We start from the raw sequence: 16,446 nt of genomic DNA, 5'->3' as shown, positions 1-16,446 counted from the left end.
CACCCAGTAGACAAGTAGCAGAGCCGGGATTAGAACCCATGACCCTCTGACTCTCAGGCCCGGGCTCTATCCATTATGACATGATGCTTCTCAAGTGCCAAGTATTGCACTTAGTGTTGGTTTAGTTTCAAGATAATCGTGTTGGATACAGTGCATGTCCCACAGTTTGACTGGAAAGAACTAGCAATGCATGCCTATTTCATAGATAAGGAGCAGAGGGTCAGAGAAGTGAAGTGATTTGACCAAGGTCACGCAGCAGATCGGTGGCAGAGCTGGCGTTAGGACCCAGGTCCTCTGGCCCCCATACCCATGCTCTTTCCACTGAACCACACTGCTTTCCTCCTCTGTTTCAAATTTTCCACCTTGCTTTGGCACCTAGTGGTTACTACCACAGGTGAAGACAGGGCAAGGCAGCTGGGAAAATTCTCTACTGTTTGTCAGAAAAGGCTAGAGAGTTTTTATTTTTTAAATGTTTTTAATGGTTAAGTGCTTACTATGTGCCAGGCACTACATCCAGCGCTTAGAAGAGTGCTTTGCACATAGTAAGCGCTTAACAAATGCTGTCATTATTATTAATGATTATCCTTCCTCTCCCCCTCGCTCCCCTCTCCATCCCCCCATCTTACCTCCTTCCCTTCCCCACAGCACCTGTATATATGTATATATGTTTGTACATATTTATTTCTCTATTTATTTATTTTACTGTACATATCTATTCTATTTATTTTATTCTCTTGGCATGTTTGGTTTTGCTCTCTGTCTCCCCCTTTTAGACTGTGATCCCACTATTGAGTAGGGACTGTCTCTATATGTTGCCAACTTGTACTTCCCAAGCACTTAGTACAGTGCTCTGCACACAGTAAGCGCTCAATAAATACGATTGATGATGATGATGATGATGATGATGATGATTAAGCACTGGGATAAATGCAAGCTAATCAGGTTGGACATTACCCTTGTCCCAAATGAAGCTCACAGTCTTAATCCCCATTTCACAAAGTAACCCAGCACTTAGAACAATGCTTGACACATAGAAGTCCCTAATAAAGACCATTATTATTATTATCATCATCATTATTATTATTACTGACAGCTGTCGCAATTATTATTATTATTATGGTAGAGCAGGAAAGGGAAAATCAGCCCTGCAGCTAAACAAAGTGCCTCTGAGTGGATTTAGATTGTTATTAGGTGGAATAAAGTATAGAGAAGTTAAGTGATTTCCCCAAGGTCACACAGCAGACAAGTGGCAAAGCTGGGATTAAAAACCAAGTCCTTCTGACTCCTGTGCCTGTTCTCTAAGTCACCAGGCCACACTACATAGCTCAACCAGTTTGGAAGGGGTAAATCTTGGTTAGTTCCTCCTTAGTTGGTGACTCTCTTTCCTAGGGTCCTGCATGCTATTATTGGAAGGAAGCTCTAACAAATTCAATCCTTTCTGGAATGCACATTAAAACTCTGCTGGGAATGAGGAAGCCACTTGTCTTCTCTGATCATTTACAATTTTTAGAACAAATTCATTCACTGCTTCTGTTATAGATCCGGACCTGTATAAAGAATGACCCATCCAGTAACTGTCAGTGTAAATTATATGCATAACTCAGAGTTAAAACCACCTACATTTTCATTCGAGCATTATTTTGGGGCGGTACCCCATTAATAAGCAAGCTTTGAAGTACTCAGAGCACATATTATGATCATTAAATACCAAAATAAGACACATAAAAATGACTAATTATATGTCTGGGAACACACTGGAAGAAAAAGGAAGATCTAAATATTCACTGCCTTATAACTGTTCTCCTCAACACAAAGACCAGTTGTCATAGGTCAGACAGGTCAGATCTCACTTGTCTTTGCTGTTCATTTAACTGCCTCATTTTCTGTGGGCCTATTTGAGGTTTGAGAACAGTATTTTTTCTTTTTCCTTAGAGTTGATTTTTGTAATATATGATGTGTGACTGGAATTCTTTTCAGTATTCTTAGACTGGCATTCTTTTTGGATTCTGGGGGCACAATATGAACTCACTTATGTCTGGGGTTAACTAGGTTGTTTTCAAAACATCGGCTTTCCAAGTAGAAATTGCAGTTAACGCTCAATAGATGAGATAAAGAAATTAGTTTTGCAAAATCTGATGGGAAGAAAGTATCCAATCAATGAATCAATCAAATTTGTTGAGTGCTTAGTGTAGGCAGTGCACTGTACTAAGCGCTTGGGAGAGTACAATACAATGGCATTAGTAGACACTTTCCCGGCCCACAAGGGGCTTACAGTATAGTGTCTACAGTTGATTCTTTTCAACCCCATCTGCTAGGATCACTCAAGTACTAAGGATCACTTACTGTACTAAGTGTTGCGATTGATAAAATAATAAGTGGGCTGGTCACAATCCCTGTCCACATGGAGCTCTAAAACAGAGAGAATTAAAAAGGAGGTGAATAAGTAGTCTGAAATTTTAGACATCACTAATGAACAAGCTTCACTAACTATTCCAGCTTCCTTAACTAGATTTTAATTCATCTTCTCCCAGAAGGTTCCTAACTTGGATTCCAGGAATAAGCTCTACAAACCTCTGTCAGTTCTTTTTGGTCAAACTGTACTTCCAAAAGGAGCTTGAATGTGTACACGATGCATACATATTTGCAATGAATACATAGTAGGCTTCTTTGACTCTTGATTGTTTTTTTTTTGCTCTGTATAAAGCTAATTATTTCTCAAGGGCAAGCGTATTGTCCTTGTCCCTCCTTCTGCCCCTCGCCTGTCTTGTTTGTCCCAAGATGTTTGGGCCACAATACAACACTTTTAAACTTAGCTAGGTTGGACAATTCTTCATCTCCTGCAAACTTTCCCTATTCTCCCATTTCAGCCGGGAGACCTGTGATGTATCAAACAACCAAGTGTATTTATGAAGTGTTTACTATATGCAGAGTACTGTCCAAAGCGCTTAATGGATATTTAATGCTTATTTATGTTCGTTTTTATAGCATTCGTTAAGCGCTTACTCTGTTCCAGGCACTGTATTAAGTGATGGGATAGAGTTAGACTAATCAGGTGCATTCATTCATTCATTCATTCATTCAATCGTATTTAGTGAGAGCTTACTGTGTGCAGGGCACTGTACTAAGCACTTGGGAGTACAAGTCGGAAACATATAAAGACGGTCCCTACCCAACAATGGGCTCACAACTGTGAAATCCCTGTCTCACACTCTTAATCCATTTTACAGATGAGGTAACTGAGGCACAGAGAAATTTGGTGACTTGCCCACACAGCAGACATGTGGTAGAGCGGGAATTGGAACCCAGGTCCTTCTGACTCCCAGGCATGCGCTCTACCCACTAGACCATGCTGCTTCTTATGTAATAGTTATACTCTTTCAGAACCAGAAATGAACCCAGGAAGAAGAAGTAGGCCAGGAGTCCCTTCTAAGAAGGAGGAGTCTCTGCGATGCTTGTGGGGTTGCTAGTTTAGATCTCCCCTCAGTCCAAGGAGATATTGTAGTTATTTCATGTAAGGGAAGCCAGGCCCTTTTCCAGCTTGACCTTTGCTCTCCTACTTAGAGGGGTCCAGAGCCAGAGCAGACCAGGATTAGTTGGAGCCAGAAGCTTGATTTCTGGCCCCTGGAGACTCTGTCCCCAGTGAGCCTTCTTTCTCTATTCTTTTTCTATTCATTACCCTTCTTTCACTATTTTTCCCACTCAGAAGGAATGAAAAATCAGATCTTAAAAAGGTAATAAAATGTATTTGTCTTGTAGGGTGATCCTAACCAAGCGCGACACCATATCCCTGTTTGGAAATGACATTTCTCCTATTGCAATGGACGTCGAGCTCCATACCAAGGACAGACTCAGATTTAAGGTGGGTATAAGAAAAGTCCTGTGAGAAAGAAATTGCAGGAGGACATTGCTTCTCGTCGAAGATTTCAAAATCATTATTGAATTAGTGGACTATGTGCCCCCTAGATGATTTATGCTGGAGGTAACTAATGTTTTCCCTATTTCACTTAGGAATTTTCTGAGTCCCAGAGTAGTTATAATAATTAATCAAATTTTCGTCCTTGTAATTTGCTTTAGATTTATGATCCTAATAATAAACGATTTGAAGTTCCACTCAACATTGAGTCTCCTCCTACTGCTGCGGCTGATCCCAACTATGATATTGAATTCTTAAATGGTTCATTCCTCCAATTCAGAATAACAAGGAAGAGCACAGGAACTGTACTGTGAGTACGAGATAGGTATCCTATTCACACTCTCTTGTTACTGTTGGTGAAAGCACCATATAGCTTTGTATGTTGTCCAGCAGGAAAATTTGACCCCTACCGAGTGATGCGTTTTACCTTTCAGCTACCCATAGAGAAGCAGAGTGTTCTAGTGGAAAGAACTTGGGTTTGGGAGTTAGAGGACCTGATTTCTAATCCCTGCTCCTCCATGTGTCTTTTTTGTGACCGTGGGCAAGTCCCTCAACTTCTCTGTGCCTCAGTTACCTCATCTGTAAAATGGGGATTGTCTTATTCCCTCCTACTTGGACTGTGAGCTCCATGTGGGACAGGGACTGTGTCCAAACTGATTATCTTTTATTTACTAAAGTGCTTGGCACATAGTCAGCTCTTAACAAGAACCATGATAATAATAAAAATTTATTTTATCATATTTATTATTTATAAACATAATAAATACATTTATTTTATTATATTGTTATTACAATTGCCAATAGGCTAGCAGAATGTCTTCTATTTAATTACATATTAGGGAGATTTCTTTTGTGATATACTTTCATATTGTAGATTTTCCCAAAGGTCACCAATGTCATCAGGGCTAAGGACTGAATTGTGAGACACGGCCAAGCTGTGAACTATAAAAAGGGTAGGGTTTAAGAACAATAAAAAATTCAGAAACAGTTTCCAGCTCCTGTGAGCCCTGATGCCTTCCACCCTCACTCCATATCTTCCTCAGTCGTTGGTCAAACAGAAACTCCTCACAATTGGCTTTAAAGCAGTCAATCACCTTGCCCACTACTGCCTCATCTTGCTACATTCCTACTACAACCCAGTCTGCACAATTTTGCTTCTTTAATGCTTACCTTCTCACAGTACCTCAATCTTATCTACCTCACTGCCGACCTCTCGCCCACATCCTGCCTCTGGCCTGGAACACCCTCCTTCTCTATATGCAACAATTATTCTCCCCACCTTCAAAGCCTTATTGAAAGCACATTTCCTCCAAGAGGCCTACCCTCACTAAGGACTCTTCCTTTTCTTCCACTCCCTTCTGCCCTTTGGAGTCACCCTGATTGGCCCCCTTTATTAGTAATAATAGTAATAATGATGATGATGGCATTTGTTAAGTGCTCACTATGTGCAAAGCACTGTTCTAAGTGCTTTATTCACCCCTCCCTTATCCCCACAAGCATTCACGTCCATATTCGTACTGTATTTATTTCTATTAATGTCTGTCTCCCACTTCAGACTGTAAGCTTGTTGTGGGAAGTGCAGGCTTGATTTTGATTTTGACATTGATTTTTGTTAAGCACTTACTGTGTGTCAGACACTTACTCACACAGGAATATTATCATCATTTTCAAAGCTCACAGTTTCAATCCCCATTTTATAGATGAGATGACTGAGGCCCAGAGAATAATAATAATAATGATGATGGCATTAAGTGCTTACTATGTGCAAAGCACTGTTCTAAGCACTGGATAGGTTACAAGGTGATCAGGTTGTCCCACGGGGGGCTCACAGTCTTAATCCCCATTTTACAGATGAGGTAACTGAGGCACAGAGAAGTGAAGTGACTTTGCCCAAAGTCACACAGCTGACAATTGGCGGAGCTGGGATTTGAACCCATGACCTCTGACTCCAAAGCCCATGCTCTTTTCCACTGAGCCATGCTGCTTCTTAGTGAAGAGAAGCAAAGTGATTTACCCAAGGTTGCAAAGCAGACACATGTGGGATTAGAACCCAGGTCCTTCTGACTTCTAGGCCTGTGCTCCATCCACTAGATCACACTATTTCTTTTTCTATGATAGAATGTATCTCCTTGTGTACTTTCTTCTGAAAATCCTCTCGTTTGATGCTACCCAAAAGATTATTTCTCATTGCAAATCCTCCGCTTGCAGAAGTCTATCTTTCAATCCAAAACTGTCATACAGTTCTTGCTTGTTAATTCATTCATTCAATCATATTTATTGAACACTTACTGTGTGTGGACCACTGTACTAAGCACTAGGGAGAATACAATACAACATTAAATTGACACATTCCCTGCCCACAACAAATTTACAATCTCGGGGAGAGGGGAGATAGACATTGATATAAATAAAGCAATTGCAGTTATGGACATCAGTGTTGTGGGGTTTTGGGAGGGGTGAATAAAGAGTTCAAATCCAAGTACAAGGATGATGTAGAAAGGAGTGGGAGAAGAGAAAAGGAGGGTTGATTTCTTGCATATCAAGACATTTTAGATAATTGCCACGGTTCAGTGAACAACAGATGAAGTAGTGTGTCTCAGTGGAAAGAGCACAGGCTTGGGAGTCAGAGGTCATGGGTTCTAATCCCACCTCCGCCACTTAACAGCTGTGTGACTTTGGGCAAGTCACTTTTCTCTGTGCCTCAGTTACCTCATCTGGAAAATGGGGATTAAGACTGTGAGCCCCATGTGGGACAAGCTGATTACCTTGTATCTCCCCCAGCACTTAGAACAGTGCTCGGCACATAGAAAGCACTCAACAAATATCAAAATTATTATTATTATTATGAGAAATCCAGAAACTGCTAGAGCTCAAACTTTCAAGATCAGAAGGCAAACAGGATGAAAAAACTCATCTGTACTGGGATTTCCAATTGCTATGGGGGAGACTAGAATACTTTGTCCATCTTCTAGACTCTTAGCCCGTTGTTGGGTAGGGACCGTCTCTATATGTTGCCAACTTGTACTTCCCAAGTGCTTAGTACAGTGCTCTGCACACAGTAAGCGCTCGATAAATACGATTGAATGAATGAATGAATATTGCAGTTAAGAACACATTCATTCATTCATTCGATTGTATTTGTTGAGTGCTTACCGTGTGCAAAGCACATACAACAAACAACTATATCTAGGCACTAGCATCAGTGATGTTGTTCTAAAACCATCTATAACAGAGCCCTGTTCTCTCTTTTTTTGTGCTTAGTATTCAAAGGTATGAATTTGAAAAAACTTTTCAAATGGGAACCAACTAAAATGATTTATGTTATTATTTTTTATAAATTACAATTTTGCTCCAGGCAGTAGAGCCAAATTGTATGCAGCTTTTGCAATACACAGATGCTTCCGCACTGAGAAGCCCATTATTTTCTCTAGTGCAGTAGGTGATTGTTAAGTCCTTTTTAAAAAGGACATTTCTATTTTATTTCTCATAACAATAAAAATGCTGTCTCCAAAGGTTGTGGTAACGCAGAGGTGTAATCAAAAGTAATTCAGTGAAAAAGAACAAGATTTTCATGAGATCTGCATTTCTGAAAGAAATTAATTTCTAGCTTGAAGTCTATTTCCATTTGTAGAAATAATAGGATGAAGGTAGTTTCAGAAATGAGATCCTAAGCATCTAGTCACTTTCATCATCAATCGTATTTATTGAGCGCTTACTATGTGCAGAGCACTGTCCTAAGTGCTTGGGAAGTACAAATTGGTTGAAGAAATGGCAAGTAACCATTTTCTTGGGATAGAAAGACCCCTCGGGAAGGGTCAAAGTGCAGGTGGAGGATAGGTGAAGCAGCGTGGCTCAATGGAAAGAGCATGGACTTTGGAGTCAGAGGTCATGGGTTTGAATTCCGGCTCCGCCACGTGTCTCCTGTGTGACCTTGGGCAAGTCACTTCACTTCTCTAAGCCTCAGTTACCTCATCTGTAAAATGGGGATTAAGACTGTGAGCCCCACATGGGGCACCCTGATCACCTTTCATCTCCCCCAGCGCTTAGAACAGTGTTTTGCACATAGTAAGCGCTTAACAAATGCCATTATTATTATTATTATTATTATTATTATTATAGTAACAGCTAAGCTACGCCCTGAATCAATCAATCAGTGGTGGTAGTAGTAGTAATAGTCTTTTTAAGCGCTTACTAATGAATAATGGTATTTGTTAAGCAGTTACTACGTGCAAGCACTGTACTAAGCACTTGGGTGGATATAAGCAAATAGGGTTGAATACAGTCCCTGCCCCACATGGGGCTCACGGTCTTAATCCCTATTTTCCAGATGAGGTAACTGAGGCTCAGAGAAGTGAAGTGACTTGCCCAAGGTCACACAGCAGACAAGTGGCAGAGCTGGGATTAGAATCCATGATCTTCTGAGTCCCAGACCCATGCCGTATCCACTATTCCATGCTGCACTTGGGAGTATGCAATATGATAGAAGTGTTAAACATTCATTCATTCATTCAATAGTATTTATTAAGCGCTTACTGTGTGCAGAGCACTGTACTAAATGCTTGGGAAGTACAAGTTGGCAACATATAGAGACGGTCCCTACCCAACAGCAGGCTCACAGTCTAGAAGGGGGAGACAGACAACAAAACAAAACATGTGGACAGGTGTCAAGTCATCACAGTAAATAGAAATAAAGCTAGATGCACATCCTTAACAAAATAAATAGAATAGTAAATATGTACAAGTAAAATAGAGTAATAGATCTGTACAAACATATATACAGGTGCTGTGGGGAGGGGAAGGAGGTAGGGCGGGGGGGATGGGGAGGAGGCGAGGAAAAAGAGGGCTCAGTCTGGGAAGGCTTCCTGGAGGAGGTGAGCTCTCAGTAGGGCTTTGAAGGGAAGAAGAGAGCTAGCTTGATACCTGCCCACAAGGTGTTTACGGTTTAGACGGGAAGACAGACATTAAAAGAAATTACAGATATGGGAAATGGTAAAGGATTTGAATGGCTTGAAACCTGTCTAACTGACTAGCCGGGACAGCTACTTCCTGGGCACATAAAAGATGGGCATTGCTCCTTTATTTGGAAAGAGTACAATTGTCTTTTAGTTCATAGATGATCCTGCTTACTGAGGGGTTGAACCAAAAATTTGAGCATCTTCTGAGTGACACTTTCTTGCACTTTCTCTAGGCCATAAACTCCTTGTGGGGCAGAGAACATTATCTACCAATGCCATTGTACCGTAATCGCCCAAACACTTAGTTCAGTGCTCTGCACACGTAAGTGCTCAATAAATGCCATTTCTTTATTGAGTGACTGATTGATTACACGGTAAGTTCATGTAAGTTCAGTAGTGTATTTGGATGAGAAGTGCTTGGACACCAAAATTAAATAGAAAAAGGTAGGTTCTACCAACATTTGGAAATGTGCTTTAATTCATTTTGCAGTACGGTTGCAGCATGGCCTAGCAGACAGAGCCCCGGCCTGGGAGCCAGAGGTCATAGGTTCTAATCCTACCTCTGCCACATGTCTGCTGGGTGACCTTGGGCACATCACATCACTTCTCTGGGCCTCAGTTACTTCACCTGTAAAATGGGGATGGAGACATTCATTCATTCAATCGTATTTACTGAGCACTTACCATGTGCAGAGCACAGTACTAAGCACTTGGAAAGTAAAATTCGGCAACAAAGAGAGACAGTCCCTACCCAACAATGGGCTCACAGTCTAGAAGGGGGGAGACAGAGAACAAAACAAAACAAGTAGACAGGTGTCAATACCATCAAAATAGATAAATAGAATTATTGATATATACACATCATTAATAAAACAAATATCGTAGTAAATATGTCCAAATATACACAAGTGCTGTGGGGAGGGGAGAGGGGAGGGCAGAAGGAGGGAGTGGGGGCAATGGGGACTCGGAGCCCCGTGTGGGACAGGAACTATGTCCAACCTGATTACCTTGTATCAGCTTCAGTTCTTAGAACGGTGCTTGGCATATAGTAAGCATTGGAAAGAGCCCGGGCTTTGGAGTCAGAGGTCACGAGTTCAAATCCCGGCTCAGCCAATTGTCAACTGTGTGACTTTGGACAAGTCACTTCACTTCTCTGCACCTCAGTTACTTCATTTGTAAAATGAGGATTAAGACTGTGAGCCCCCCGTGGGACAACCCGATCACCTTGTAACCTCCCCAGCACTTAGAACAGTGTTTTGCACATAGTAAGTGCTTAATAAATGCTATATATTATTATTATTATTATTATTAACAAATACCACAATTCTTCTTCTTCTCATTATTATTGTTGGTGATAGTTTGTGCTGAGCATTCACACTCTGTAGGCTAGTTGGCCTTAAGGCAGTAGCACACTTAGTGACACACCTCCACTCCACTTTTCTTTCCACATGCTACTCACACTACAGAGTGCTACTGGTGGTAATCCAAGCATTAAGCAGTGGTTGTGCTTACCAATTCTCTAAAGACCACAGGCTTGGGAGTCAGAAGTCATGGGTTCTAATCCCGCCTCTGCCGCTTGTCAGCTGTGTGACTTTGGGCAAGTCACTTAACTACTCTGTACCTCAGTTCCCTCATCTGGAAAATGGGGATTAAGACTGTGAGCCCCACGTGGGACAACTTGATCACCTTGTATCTATCGCAGCTCATTTATCAAATACCATTATTACTATGATTATCAGCTGTGTGACTTTGGGCAAGTCACTTAACTTCTCTGTACCTCAGTTCCCTCATCTGGGAAGTGGGGATGAACACTCTGAGCCCCACGTGGGACAACCTGATTACCTTGTATCCCCCCCAGCGCTTAGAACAGTGTTTTGCACATAGTATGTGCTTAACAAATGCCATTATAATTATTATCATTATTATTATTATTGTTATTCTCCAATACTTAATACAGTGTTCTGCACACAGTAAGCACTCAATAATTACTACTACTACTAATAATGGTATTTGTTAAGTGCTTACTATGTGCAAAGCACTCTTCTAAGCGCTGGGGGGGATACAAGGGGATCAGGTTGTCCCACGTGGGGCTCACAGTCTCAATCCCCATTTTCCAGATGAGGTAACTGAGGCACAGAGGAGTTAAGTGACTTGCCCAAAGTCACACAGCCGATAAGTGGCGGAGCCGGGATTAGAACCCATGACCTCCGACTCCCAAACCCGTGCTTTTTCCACTGAGCCACGCTGCTTCTCTACAATTAATGCGAATCAATAGTTTTTATTGATCACTTACTCTGTGCAAAGCCCTGTACTGAGCACTTGGGAGAATCGAGTGCAACAGAGTTGGTAAACAGAAGTCAGTGGCAGAGCTGGGATTAGAACCCAGGTTTCTTGACTCCCAAGCCTGTGATCTGTCCACTAAGCCCTACTGCCTATCACAGTGAGCCTCATCTCTACTTACCACCTCTCCCTCTGTCGGGAACGGGGGAAGCTTTAGAGATCATTATCGATCCCCTCTAGGCTGTAAACTCATTTGGGGCAGGAAAGGTGTCTGTTTATTGTTAATATAATTATGGTATTTGTTCCACGTCATCCCCCGGGCCTGGAATGCCCTCCCTCTGCCCATCTGCCAAGCTAGCTCTCTTCCTCCCTTCAAGACCCTACTGAGAGCTCACCTCCTCCAGGAGGCCTTCCCAGACTGAGCCCCTTCCTTCCTCTCCCCCTCGTCCCCCTATCCATCCCCCCATCTTACCTCCTTCCCTTCCTCACAGCACCTGTATATATGTATATATGTTTGTACATATTTATTACTCTATTTATTTATTTATTTTACTTGTACATATCTATTCTATTTATTTTATTTTGTTAGTATGTTTGGTTTTGTCTCTCCCTTTTAGACTGTGAGCCCACTGTTGGGTAGGGACTGTCTCTATATGTTGCCAATTTGTACTTCCCAAGTGCTTAGTACAGTGCTCTGCACACAGTAAGCACTCAATAAATACGATTGATGATGATGATGATGATGCTGTTAAGAGTTTACCATGTGCTAAGCACTGTTCTAAACACTGGGGTAGATACAAGGTAATGAGGTTGTCCCACGTGGGGCTCACACTTTTAATCATCTCCATTTTACAGGTGAGGTAACTGAGGCCCAGGGAAGTTAAGTGACTTGCCCATGGTCATAGAGGAGAGAAGTGGTGGAGCTGGGATTAGAACCCTTGTCCTCTGACTCCCAAATCCAGGCTTTTCCCACTAAGCCATGTGTTATACTCTCCCAAGTGCTTAGTACAGTGCTCCGCACACAGTAAACACTCAATAAATGTGATTGAATGAATGAATGATCAAAATCAGATACTCATTTTTGTTTTCTTTCTGGCTTTTGCATAGGTGGGACACATCACTCGGAGGATTGACCTTTTCTGAACAGTTTATGCAGATGTTAGTCACCCTCCCGTCTGACTCAGTTTATGGATTTGGCGAACACGAACATCCATCTTTTAAGCATGACATGAACTTCATCAGATATGGAATGTTTACCAGAGATCACCCACCCATGGTAATGTGTTCCTCTCTTAATAATAATAATAATCTTATTTGTTAAGTGCTTACTATGTCCAAAGCACTGTTCTAAGCGCTGGGGAGGTTACAAGGTGATCAAGTTGTCCCACGGGGGGCTCACAGTTTTAATCCCCATTTTACAGATGAGGTAACTGAGGCCCAGAGAAATGAAGTGACTTGCCCAAAGTCACACAGCTGACAGTTGGTGGAGACAGGATTCGAACCCATGACCTCTGATTCCAAAGCCCGTGCTCTTTCCACTGAGCCACGCTGCTATGTGACAGCCACTGTACTAAGCTCTGGGGTGGATACAAGCAAATCGAGTTGGACACAGCTCTTGTCCTCCATAAGTCTCACGGTCTCATTCCCCATTTACAAATGAGGCAACTGAGGGAAAGAGAAGTGAAGTGAGTTGCCCAAGGTCACACAACAGACACGTGGCAGAGCTGGAATTAGAACCCATGGCCTTCTTACTCCGGGCATGCTCTACCCACTACGCTAGTCTATTCAAGTTCATTCAAGGGCCTACTGTTTGCATAGCATTATACTAAGCACTTGGAGAACTACTTAAATTTGAATTTTGAAAAAAAAAATAATGTCACCAGAGTGTATTAATTTTCTCTCTGGAAGCTTTCTGAAGAGTGCATTTATTTAATACAGATTTTCAGGTAAGATAAAGAAGTTGAGCAGCATGACCTAGTGGATAGGTCCTGGGAGTCAAGGAGGACCTGGGTTCGAGTCCCAGCTCAGCCGCTTGCCTTCTGAGTGGCCTTGGGCAAGTCGCTTAACTTCTCTGTGCCTAAATTCCTCATTTGTAAAACGGGGATTAAGACTGTGAGCCCTAATTGGGACAGGGACTGAGTCCAATCCGATTACCTTGGATCTACCCCAGCATTTAGTATAGTGCCTGGAACATAGTAAGTGCTTAACAAATACTACAGTTATTATCATTATTATCATTAAATGAGTAAAATATCATTCTGCCACCCACCAGTCCACAAAAACAGTATTCTAGCATCCTTTCCAACTAGTGTAGCTAAACAGGCGTTCTTAATAAAATGGCATTAAGCACTTACTATGGGCCAAGCACTGTTCTAAGCACTGGGGAGGTTACAAGATGATCAGGTTGTCCCAAGGGGGCTCACAGTCTTAAAATAATGATAATAATGGCTTTTATTAAGCGCTTACTATATGCAAAGCACTGTTCTAAGCGCTGGGGAGGTTACAAGGTGATCAGGTTGTCCCACAGGGGGCTCACAGTCTTAATCCCCATTTTACAGATGAGGGAACTGAGGCCCAGAGAAGTGAAGTCACTTGCCCAAAGTCACACAGCTGACAAGTGGCGGAGTCGGGATTCGAGCCCATGACCTCTGACTCCAAAGCCCGGACTCTTTCCACTGAGCCACGCTGCTTCTCTCTTAATGCCTGGTACTGTCTGACTCCCCTCTCAGGGTTGCATCTGGAGAGTTTCCAGTACTCGGTTAGTCTTGACTATGGGAGGGAGAGTCAAGGAGAGGCATAACCAGTCCATTCCTAGCTTGGCCAGTGGCTAGCATCATCATCATCATCAATCGTATTTATTGAGCGCTTACTGTGTGCAGAAGGCAATCTGCTACAAGTCAAAACTCACCCATGCTAGTCAGCAGCACCATGGGAGAGAATCGAGGGTGGACCCTCAAGTTTACCATGTGGAAAGAGACAATGGTAAACCACTTCCATATTTTTACGAAGAAAACTCTCCGGATCCACTACCAGAACGATTGCAGATAGAAGTGGGGCGTTCTGGGAGAGATCAATCAATCAATCAATCAATCAATCGTATTTATTGAGCACTTACTGTGTGCAAAGCACTGTACTAAGCGCTTGGGAAGTACAAGTAGGCAACATATAGAGACAGTCCCTACCCAACAGTGGGCTCACAGTCTAAAAGAGTGGGCTCACGGTCTAAAAGAGATGTGTCCGTGGCGTCACTATGGGTCGGAGGCGACTCGGCATTTCAGATAAGACAAGATTCTCTGACTTGTTCTTCATCATCATCATCAATCATATTTATTGAGCACTTACTGTGTGCAGAGCACTGTACTAAGTGCTTGGGAAGTACAAGTTTGCAGGGAAGTACAAGTTTGCAATAATAATGACATTTATTAAGCGCTTACTATGGGCAAAGCACTGTTCTAAGCCCTGGGGAGGTTACAAGGTGATCAGGTTGTCCCACGGGGGGCTCACAGTCTTCATCCCCATTTTCCAGATGAGGGAACTGAGGCCCAGAGAAGCGAAGTGACTCGCCCAAAGTCACACAGCTGACAAGTGGCGGAGCAGGGATTTGAACCCATGACCTCTGACTCCAGAGCCCGTGCTCTTTTCGACTGAGGCACCAAGCAAGGCGTGAGGGCACATGCCTATCTTGACGTCCGATTCAATATTGAGATTTCCTATTGACAGAAAGAACGAATTGATTAGAACAACCTAGAAATATGATCTTACCTTTTGATGTTGCAGGCATTTAGCAACCTCTACGGCGTTCACCCCTTTTACATGTGCATAGAGAAAGATTTCAATACCCATGGGGTTCTGCTCCTGAATTCCAATGCACAAGGTAATAAAATTAATTTGTTTCATAAAAATGCAGAGAAAAAAGCCTTCCATGTGTGTTTGCTATTTTCAATCACCTTTTTCAGTACCGCTAATAAAATTATGGCATATGGTTTAGAACTGGAATGTAATTTCTAAAAATAGACAGCTCATCAGATAAACCTAACAAGTGCAGTTAAATATTATGCTATGATTTTATTTCCTTTGAAAACAGGAGAAATGAAAATAGAAACTAATTTGAATAGTCACATTTGGGGGGAAATTACCCAGAAATTCTATTAATTTGGCAATATCTCGTTACTGTGCAGAAGGGTTGTGAATGTTGCCATGGTCACGTTTCTGCATGAATTTAATATTATAATTTATTTTTAAAATACTCTTAACAGGAGCTGTAAAGTAGCTTTTTTTCCCTGTGAATTCTCATGTTAGTTATATAAACACACCATCTGATGTTCCGTGGCTTCAACATTTAGGATATGAAGTGTTATAAAATGTTAGCATCAGATAATTGATATTGTATGTAGTTTCATGCAAGTCTCTATAATGACTCTACAGGGACAAATACTCTACAGCCTCAAATATTTGCTTACCAAATACCAGCACACAAACTGATGGATATTTTGTCAATCAGTGAATGAAAAACATTTGAGTAGTCATCAAAAAGTGTTTAGTTATACACTTTATTCATTCATTCAATCATATTTATTGAGCGCTTACTGTGCGCAGAGCACTGTACTAAGCCTTGTACTCGCAACTAAGTACAAGTTGGCAGCATATAGAGACGGTCCCTACCCAACAGTGGGCTCACAGTCTAGAAGGGGGAGACAGACAACAAAACAAACAAAACATATTAAACAAAATAAAATAAATAGAATAATTATGTACAAGTAAAATAAATAAATGAATAGAGTAATAAATATGTACAAACATATATACATATATACAGGTACATATGTATATATATACAGTATACATTCTATACTTTAGAATATTTAAAAGAAGGACAGGATTCAAGCACTGCCCTGGAGGAATTACAGTATAATGGGGAAAGACAGAAAAGGCTAATTTAACTACAGAGCAAAAAGGACAGTTACTTCATACCCATTTCTGCCCTTATTTTGATTATTTGTTGCAGCAGGGCTTATTGTGAAGAGCAGGGGCCTGAGTGTCAGAGAACCTGGGTTCTAATTCCGCCTCTGCCAGTATCTGCTATGTGACCTTGGGCAAATCTTATAACTTCTTTATTTTTCAGCTTCCTCATCTGTAAAATGGGATCATCTTCCTCCTTTCTACTTACACCTAATAAATATGCCTGTTGTTGGGTAGGAACCCTCTCTATATGTTGCTGACTTGTACTTCCCAAGCGCTTAGTAATAATAATGATGGCATTTATTAAGCGCTTACTATGTGCAAAGCACTGTTCTAAGC

At 41.7% G+C, this 16,446-nt stretch overlaps 1 protein-coding gene across 2 annotated transcripts in view; it reads left to right on the top strand.

Annotated features, from left to right (window-relative positions):
* Window positions 1–16,446, top strand: part of LOC119943922 (sucrase-isomaltase, intestinal-like) — a 126,706-nt gene that overhangs the window by 18,836 nt on the left and 91,424 nt on the right. For both annotated transcript variants that reach the window (XM_038765131.1, XM_038765140.1), the window contains exons 3-6: window positions 3,757–3,859; window positions 4,075–4,223; window positions 12,256–12,424; window positions 14,926–15,022. In XM_038765131.1, coding sequence (XP_038621059.1) covers window positions 3,757–3,859; window positions 4,075–4,223; window positions 12,256–12,424; window positions 14,926–15,022 — 518 coding nt within the window. The remainder of the gene's footprint in view (window positions 1–3,756; window positions 3,860–4,074; window positions 4,224–12,255; window positions 12,425–14,925; window positions 15,023–16,446) is intronic.

This window comes from Tachyglossus aculeatus, chromosome 2 (genome assembly GCF_015852505.1).
Source record: "Tachyglossus aculeatus isolate mTacAcu1 chromosome 2, mTacAcu1.pri, whole genome shotgun sequence".
In the NCBI taxonomy this organism is placed as follows: Eukaryota; Metazoa; Chordata; class Mammalia; order Monotremata; family Tachyglossidae; genus Tachyglossus; species Tachyglossus aculeatus.
Note: the sequence above shows the minus strand (reverse complement) of the source record. Positions and strands in the feature narration are given on the sequence as shown.